The 9740-nt window shown below is 43.4% G+C and overlaps 1 protein-coding gene across 3 annotated transcripts in view; it reads left to right on the top strand.

The window, feature by feature from the left end:
- Positions 1–9740, top strand: part of LOC135221692 (uncharacterized) — a 114041-nt gene that overhangs the window by 36422 nt on the left and 67879 nt on the right. For all 3 annotated transcript variants that reach the window (XM_064259425.1, XM_064259426.1, XM_064259424.1), the window contains one exon: positions 957–1178. In XM_064259425.1, coding sequence (XP_064115495.1) covers positions 957–1178 — 222 coding nt within the window. The remainder of the gene's footprint in view (positions 1–956; positions 1179–9740) is intronic.

Here is a 9740-nt window from a genome sequence, read left to right as displayed (position 1 = left end):
CCTCTTTAGGCCATGCCCCAGCATTCCGTGCGAGGATTCGTTATAGTACAAAATTTAAAATGGCACCTGTTACTAGTGATGTGGGGATCGGTCGCTGCCGAAGCCAAAAAACGAGAACACGGAAAACCTGGAATTCTGGGCCATACACGTTGACGAGGCCAAGAAAGAGCAGAAGAAGCCATAATATCAGCACACACACACACACACACACACACACACACACACACACACACACACACACAAAACACACACACACACAAAACACAAGCGAAACAGGCAATGGACTGGGTAAAGGCCAAGAGAGGTTAACCACTACACTCGCCCAGGCGATTAGCAAAAAACTGATGCGTTGGCGTAGGTGAATGGTCTTTGACCATTCTTCACCCGATCTACAGATGCGTTGCCAGATATCACAAGGTTCCTTGCTTTCATCTGTTTTTTTTAACCGGATCCAGCTAGGCGCTGGAAATTATCCTATTGTTAAGACTGAAGGTTTGTAGCTATGAAAAATAAAAATTGTCTTAGAAAATTTGTAATTTTTTGATGAAAAATGCAATAAAAATGCAGTTGACATAGTTTTTTATACACCCATAGCATGAAACATAAGGTTTTCTTAAGATTTTTGACGATTTTCGGCTTACGACTCGTCTCAAGAACGGAACCCCGTAGTAAGCCAGGGACTGCCTGTATACTTATCAAGTATTTACAGAATCAGAGCCTGCCCTCCTCCCCTCTGATGGACATAATGGCACAATCAAAATGAGGTTTACTGCAAAGTTGTTTCCAGTACTCCACATTAGTGGGTGGGGCTTGTCATCTACACTACACAATCGAAGTGCTACTGCGATTTTTAAATAAAAGTCTACCACACTATGTAGTTAGAAACTATAGCTATGCAATTACTTGGTAAGTAAATATATGAAGATATATTTTATTATGAAAATATAATTTTTCAGGTGTAAAATTCCAGTACCAAGCTCATGAAAACAGAACCAGAGTTCTCTGTCGGGAGATTACTTTAACAAATGTCAGTCTTCCTCTGATGGATGACTTGATGTGGGACTGCCCTTTCTTTGATGTTTCATACTACGAAAACCATAGTTTTGATTTGTCTGTCATAACAAATGAAGGAATTGGTGGAAAGTATGCATTCAGAGCCCCTGAGAAAGTACGGTTTGGTAAGTTAATTTGAATCATCTTAAATTTTATATATCTTACACAAATAAAATCGTCAACTTAGTCTTATGTATGAAAGGTACCTGAAATTTTAGTCATTAGTAAACTTTAACATGAAATTTGTTCATGAAACTTACCTGTCAGATATATATATAGCTGTATTTTCTGAAGTCCGACAGAATTTAAAAAACTTCCGGCACACGCAGTGGTCGGCCAGGTGGTTAGTACCCATTCCCGCCGCTGGGAGGCGGGTATCAGGACCATTCCCATTTTCTATTCATAATTTTTCTGTCGCCGGTGCTGAAAACACCTGCTTAGGATTTTGGAAACTTCATTGCCGCTAAGTATCCTAATTGTCTTTTAATTTATTTACTTGGATTTGTGGCTAGGCATACGCTATCTTAAATTGATTTGAATTTGATTCATTTTTGCATAAGATATCTGAATCTAGTTAGGCTAGTTTCAGAGGGTGTTGTCTACAAAGATAGGGTGTGGCTACCGAAAGCTTCGGTAGATCCGCACTTGGTATGCACGAGGGGTATGGGTCTTGCTTCTTTCTTGAGATTTGTCATGTAAGGAGTGTGAGACTTTGTCTAATTCCGTAAGGAAGACGTATGATTCGTATGTACGCAATAAATCAGTAAACATGTCTAATTCCGTAAGGAAAAAGTATGATTCGTATGTACGCAATTAATCAGTAAACAAAAGTGAACCTGCTAACCTTCCTGTAGACTTTATTTTGCCCCTATAGTATGGCCTACGGGTTATGAATATGTCTGCAAGAGGTGATCGCTCTCCTTCATTGTTGTGAAGAGTGCTACTTCTGTTATTGTTACTCCTAACCCTGTAATGTTGCCTTAGGGCCCTAAAACAGTGTCTGTAGAGGTTATTGCCCTTTCTCTTATACTCTTTCGATTCGTAACTTAGAATCGAAAGTGCTTGCTCTAGAGAGCAATAGTGAAGTGGCTAAGTGCAGTGACAGTGCCCCTTGTGTAGTGGAGGGTGCATCAGATCGGCCTTATTTCGCCTCTAGGCCGGGACCTTTGCTTGACTCCCAGGACCCGGGGAGAGAAGCATGTCGAAAGCCGAAGGAGGGTTACGAGGAACCCCCACCGATCTGGCGTGCCTTCGGCAGTTTCTGATGAAAATCCCCAGACTGCCAAAGTGCGTGCACGTGCACGAATCCTGAAGGATTGCTTCTCGTCCTCTGAGGTGTCCTCCCCGCGCAGGGGTTGGAGCTCTCGGAAGGACTCGCGCCCTCTAAGAAGCTTTAGAGAAGAGGACGTTTCACGTCCTCTCTCTTGTCAGAAGGGAACGTCAGATCCGCCCCATAACGCCTCTAGGCCTGGACCTCTGTCGGACTCCCAGGACCAGGGAGAGGGCATGTCGAAAGCCGAAGGAGGGTTACGGGGAACCCACATCGATCTGGCGTCCCTTCGGTAGGACCTGTTGACGCTTCCCAGGCTGCGGAAGATCGTGCACGTGCACGAATCTCGAAGGATTGCTTCTCGTCCTCCGAGGCGTCCTCCCCGTGCAGGGGTTGGAGCTCTCGGAAGGACTCGTGCCCTCTAAATAGAAGCTTTATAGAAGAGGACGCTTCATGTCCCCTCTCTCTCGTTATGCGTTTCAGTGAGAAGTAAGAAGGCGAACGTCGCCTGATCACGTGTACGTCTTTCCACCGAGAAATATGAAAAAGAAGGCAGTTTCTCTCGCTTGTTTTGACGCCTGTCAGGAGCGTGACACTTTTCTGCACGCTTCTTTTGACGCTCGGCTTGAACGGGACGCTCGGATGGACGCCAGGCGCGCGCGGGTGCATGCCAAGCGCGCGCCAGTGGACGCCGAGCGCGCTAGGACGCCGAGCGTCCTCGCCAGTGGACGCCGAGCATCCTCACCAGTGGACGCCGAGCGCGCGCCAGCGCACGCCAGGTTTGTCTCCTGGCTGAACGTTTCTGTTGAACTCTTCAAGCTCTTGTTTGAAGTAAGCAGTGCTTCGGAGGAAGCTTAAAGTGAACAGACAACTTCGTCTTCGAAACCCAGCAAGACCTCGGGTTTCGTGAATTCAAGAGGTCTCTGTCAATATTATATTGCTTTTCGCAAAGGTGGATGGAGTTAAGGAAAGCTCAAGGGAAGATCTCGTTTTCTCTACCGCAGTCAAGACTTTGCGATAAGGCAGTTACGGGTTATGTAAAGGCTCGACGACCGACGTCCTGCACGTCAGGACTCGGCAACGTTCAGTAGGATTCTTGCAAAGGCACTCATCAAAAGGACGCTCTTCAGGAAAGCGCAAGACAGGACTTCCTTTGCCATACTGCCAATAAATTTTAAGCTTTAGCAGGCATTAGTTGTGATACGGGAGAGGAAGCTGGTTGGAGAGTTTCTTCCTCTTCCCAGGATAATTTTGCAAGCTTTTTAGCCCATCTGAAAGGGTTTTTTAGATGATAGATTTTGTTAGTTTCTAGTCGGGTCTACGCTGCCGAATTGAACATCGTCGTTCTACCTGCCCTTCCTCGTTTGAGACGGGAATCGGAAAAAATAAAATGCTCGACTTCCTGGATTACGTTTTGTCAATTCAGTGACTTTCCCCCAATGACAATATACTATCGTTTTGTCAAGTAAGTGGGTATCTCCTCATTGACAAAATATCTTTGTCCCGTAAATGGGTTAGTTCTCATTGACAAACATCTCATTAACTTGATATTGCGTAAGCGAATAAGCTCTTATTGACAAGATTCGGAAGAGCTCTCATTCGTCATTCGCAGACTCGTACAAGAAATAGACTTGTAGACTACGTCAATGAACGCTTATGTCCAATAACATAAAAAGCTTGAGCTGTCTGCTTCGATTCTCTAAGTTTTGTTCATGAAACTTGCCTGTCAGATATGTATGTAGCTGTATTTCCGAATTCAGCTATATATATGTCTGCCAGGTAAGTATGAACAAACTTTATTGTGATATAATATCATATTTTGCCTTGCGTTATTTTACTACTGGTTGGTTCAAGTCATATACGCTTGCTGTAGTTACCTCTTCGGATGGCAACCGAGAGGTCTATTGTCTATTATTTTAAGGACATTTAATCGTTACTCCCTGCAGCCTTCCAGGAGTTTCCGATTTATCTTTTACCGTTGTATGGTAGTGTTCTGACGACACAAACGCATCTATATATTTAGCGTTTTCTGTTTCGCTTAAATATACCAGCTTGAGAGTCTCTTTCTGCTCAAAAATAACGGACCTATTTCTTCGTAGAATAGGGTAGCTGGCAACCCAGACATAAAGTTAAGAGACGACGTTCGTAAGCTGCTGGCTGCTGCTGTGTCTGTCCTCCAGTCCAACCGAGCCAGTAACAGATCGTGCGCTGTCATGCGCGGTAGGTTACGTCTCTCTATCCTGCGGGATTGACTGACTAACCGTATCTCTGTGCTGGCGGTTACGTCTCTCCTGCGGGATTGACTGACTAACTGTATCTCTGCCCTACAATCACAGACTTTAGCCTAAGATTGAGGGGATTTCTTACGTGAATGAATAAACGTTGCATTCGTTTTGCCTTACTATGTTCAACAGAGTTCTCTTAATCCTTTCGGTGCTCGTTACCGCACGGTATAGAACTACGAGTCTACCGCAACATTTTATATGCTCTCCTGCTTAGGCAAAGCGCAGCCTTATTAGGGAAGTAAGCATACTCGGGGAGGGAATGGATGAGCTTGCTGGGGACCATTTCCTTCCTGAAGAAGTTTGTTTCCCGAATAGACTGCAATTCAGACCACAGTTTTTTCCTAACCGGGAAACTGTAAATATTATTCAAGATCTAGGAATGATTCTGAACATCTCTCAGTGCATCTATCACCTGAGGTGATAGAAAGAAGGTGCCGGACATCTGGATAGGGTTTCAGATGTCCTGGATCTTAATCTGAAAGAAGTAAAAGCAATTCGGTCGTCCCTCCAGTCCTCGAAACGAGTATTTGGAACCAGGGGTCCAGATCAACTCTGATATTCCACAGCTCTCTCATATCTTAAGAAGTATCTTCTCTCGGTCCCTGTTCGAGTTTACGAGACAGAGCCTATTATAACAACAGGCATAGAATGTAACGATCCTCTAGAGGTTCGTTACAGGATCGCAAAAGTCCGTATGAATCGTCTCGATCGACGGCAGCAACTATTGACTTCCGAGTGGAATCTTTCTTTAGAAGTAAGTGGAGAGTTGTGGAGACTTTAGGGACGCCCTTTCATTCTTCTCTTCGATATGTTGAGGATGAAGAGGCTTCTTCTTCTCTGCTCCCTTATTCTCGATCCGGGATCGGTACCATTAAACGCCATCCTATGATATTGAACGGGGATGGATGTTTAGTCTCTTTTCCCCTTTTCCAATCGCTTAGGAAATGTAATAAGAGGATTTATGACGTCACAGGGAGCGACAATGACGCTGATCGCCCCATGTTGGCCTTCAGGATCCTGGATTCACAGAGGTCACATCCTTCCTAGTTCACTTTCCAAGGACCTTTTCCGAGAGAGTTGGTCTACTCTAACTCGAAAGGTACCTATAACCTCTCCTCTCTGAGTCTGACTACGTTCAGACTATCGAGATATTGACAGGAATAAGATTACCGTCTTCCATTTCCGTCTGAAGAATGGGATAAGCTGGCAGTCACAACTATTAAAGAATACGCAATATGTTTGTTGACGGCCTTTGGGCTCAGAGATTTGCGTCTGTCAAACAACAAAGCCCTTCACGATCTTTGAGTTCCATGGAATCTCGAAACTCGCTCACCATCTACTTTTTGTCTCGCCTGTTTTCTCGGAGTCAGACACTCGTGCGAGATCAGGCGACATATAGTAGCCCTGAGTTTCTTGTTGACGAAGTCGGTTGCGTTTATTATACACCCCCGATGATCGTGTAACAGACCAGGTTGGACTGTCAGGCATTCTTCCTTCGGGACTGAATCGCCTTTTTGCTCCTCGCTCCTTTCTCCTGGCACCAGAAGCTCGAGTCAGGAGTTGCTCAGGAGTTAATTCGCTGACGACGTTGGGTTGCGTTGATACAACCCCCAAGGTTTGCTTAGATTGAATCGCCCAGGCAGTCCAGACACTCATCCTTCAGCGAAGAATAGTGCCTTATGGTCTTCAGGGTACAGCCTTGCTGTCCTTGATTCGTCTGACTGGTCAACTGGTCAGTCACCTGACTTTAGTACAGACGGACTGACTGTGCATGTCCAGATCGAAGCTTTCAATATGGAACTTAGACGTAGTCTGAAGTTCTTGATGTCAAAGCATTCGAACCTCTCCTACCTGTTAACTTCTTGCATGTGATCAGGAAGGCCTTCTTCTAACCACCCTAGATACGACAAAGAGGGTTAGTGAGATTTTAAGCCATCGTCACAAGTTTTGGCTTTAGAGAACACAAGGCGGTGTGCTCTCTAAGCCTTCCGTTGTGGCCTAAGAATGGAAACCCGTTTTGTCCTTGGGCCAGGAGCTTGGAAGCAAGGATGGCACAAGTTAGTGGGCAGGAGCCAGAGAGAGTCCTGTGCCCTGTCGGGTCTCTCAAGTTTTATCTACATAAAACTCAAGAAAGTCGAAGTCATTCGGGCAATCTGCAGTGTTCCGAAAAAGACCAGACTTGCCCATATCGAAGAACACCCTGGCTTTAGTGTTAAGGAGTTCTTCAAAAATGCTCCTTCATTGTGTTTGCACAAAGATTTGAAATCTTTTGATCTGAATGCTCACGAGGTGAGGGCGCGGCCTCGGAAGCATTTCAACAGAGCATGGCACTCAACAACATCCTGAGTACCTGTTTTAGCGAAGCAACTCTGTGTTCACTTCACACTCCCCCTGCGAGATGTGAAGATGGCATATGAGATCTGCTGCTCGCCAGGGCCATACGTGTCTGCAGACACAATCTTGGGGGCAAGAAGTACCACTCATCCTATCCTGTAGAAAATGGTTAGGAAGAGCTCTTAATTTAGTTGTTGAGTCGCCGACAACGGCGACTTCTTAACTGTTAAGCCTTAGTTAACACACCTTAACTTTGGCTAGGTTGGTCAGGTGGTGATATATATATATATATATATTTATTTTACTTCTTAGCCCTCATGGTATGGTCAATATGGTCTAGTCACATTGTGGTCACGCCCCCGTTGACAGATCATCTGGAGTGCACCAGCTTTATAGGTCTCTACCTCGCTGGCAACTCTAGTAAAGCAGAAGCAGACTTGGGTGACAGTAATCACGAAGTCAGCTATGCTAACAGGTGGAACCAAGATGTAAATCACCTGCATGCATTTCTTTCCCAAAATCCTTCTATTCTGTCCCTTCCCACCTCCAACGGTGGGATTCAGCTATATTTATATCTGACAGGTAAGTTTCTTGAACAAAATGATATTGTTATGATACAATAAAATTCGTTCATACTTACCTGGCAGATATATATGATCAAGTACCCACCCACCTCCCCTCAGGGGACAGTGGAAATAAAAATTATGAATAGAAAATGGGAATGGTTCCTGATACCCGCCTCCCAGCGGCGGGAATGGGTACTAACCACCTGGCCGACCACTGCGTGTGCCGGAAGTTTTTTAAATTCTGTCGGACTTCAGAAAATACAGCTATATATATATCTGCCAGGTAAGTATGAACAAACTTTATTGTATCATAACAATATCATGTTTCACTGAGGTAGGCAAGCTGTAATCTTTTATTTTCTTCTTCAGACATTACAAGATCATTTAAATTGCTTTTATCAGGAAAATTGTTCAAGATTTTGGTGGATATTGTAACTGTAAGTTAAACTAATCATCAGACAGCACTCTAAAATACAGTGAATCATTCATGTATGTTTTTCTTTATAGTCCAGGTAGTAATTGAAATGGGAATAAATATGATGGCTAATGTGACTTGAATCTCAGGAAGCAGCAAGCGTTTGGCACTGAATATCAATCACTTTCCAACAGGAAAGCAATTATATTTAGATCTCCATTTAGAAAAAAATAATCTTAACTCATAGTAAATCTTGCTTAGAAGGAAATGTATAAACAGTATGTGAGGTATAACCTTCAGACATAACAGTGTTTCATGCAGGAGGAGTCAAATGTAAGTGGATGAAAGGTGTTAATTCTATGTCAGGCAAATGTCCAAGCTACTCGATGCAACTGTAATTATTGAGACTTACGAGTCATTTGAAGACTTATAACAAAAAGTTGGTGGAAAGAGACCAAAGGAAATAGATGAAAAGCAAACAGCAGAAAGCATGTAGTTATGGCTGAAAGTATACTGCAAAGAATCTTTAGCACATATCAGTAGCATATACAGCGTGCCACCCTAAGCACTCTATCTTTAGAGGCTACTGAATAGGTGAGAAAGATATGAGAAGGTTCCAAGAAAATAAGTTTACTAAAACACTTCTAAGCTGCTGTTACTCTTATTGGAGAGCCAGATGCACTGCAAAGTAGTGAACTTGTCTAAATTGACAATTAAAATTCTTCTGGCAATGAGCATGATAATGGGATGTGGTTAGAAACCAGTGTTCCTGGTCCAGCTGAAACTGGATATTTACAGTTCCAGTATGAAATCTAGGCAAGCATATACTACTGCTGCCATCACTTGTCATTCTAGCTGCAGCAGTTCTGCCACAATGCATAGAGCTTGTCACTGTCTTGGAAGATCTAGCAACCTTCAGCAATAGACATCAACTCAGAAAACCATATTGTGAAAGGATAAATGTTTTTGTCTTAGATTAGGCAACATTGTGAGCCAGATGAGGGAGATTTGATGTTTCATTTTCAGCACTTACTTCTTATCCTTCAGTATCAATGCCCAGCAATCAATAGACAGATCACTAAAGGCAAGAACCAAATTCTACCTACAGAATGGTCAATGCACATGAATATCTACAAAGCTATTTGGCAGCTATGAAACCCCAATGGTAGATATGCTTGATAAAAGCTTCAAAACTACCAGTATATTGCTCACCTGTTCCAGGCTTCAGCAGTTTGGAAAGTGGATGCTCATACATCCTTGGAACAGCTTTATATGGGGATAGTGCTGTCAGTGCACCTCCTTTATTGCATTGTAGGCATTACTTGAGGTTCTTTGCAGCATCTCTTAAGCCCTAGCTGCAACCTGTCATTCCTTTTACCCTTTGTTCATATTTTCTTTCCTCCATCTTCATTTCCACTGTCTCCTACCACTGCAAGGTTTTCTTCCTGTTACACCTTTAAGGCTTTTTATTCTCAATTTCCCTTTCAGTGCTGAATAACCTTCATTTTTCCCAGTGCTTGGTATTTGACCTAAATTTTTTATTGCATTGTATTCAATCCTTTGAAAAGTGTGAAGGTGTACGTATACCTTTCATTTGCCTTGATAAGGAAAGTCTTGTGTAAAGTGTAGATTTACTGGGATTCTCAAGATAATGCTAATAACTCCTCCTGAGGGTTGTAAATGGAGAAGTCACTTGTATGCCAACCACACTTCACAAGTTTCATGAAGGTTTACGCCTGGATACAGTGGACTTCAAATGTGAAGTCCAGGTAATGTACTAGGAACATTTGTCACAGAGATGCTGCTTTTCTTAAAAT

This window comes from Macrobrachium nipponense, chromosome 3 (assembly GCF_015104395.2).
Source record: "Macrobrachium nipponense isolate FS-2020 chromosome 3, ASM1510439v2, whole genome shotgun sequence".
Classification (NCBI taxonomy): domain Eukaryota; kingdom Metazoa; phylum Arthropoda; class Malacostraca; order Decapoda; family Palaemonidae; genus Macrobrachium; species Macrobrachium nipponense.
This window is presented reverse-complemented; position numbering and strand designations above follow the sequence as displayed.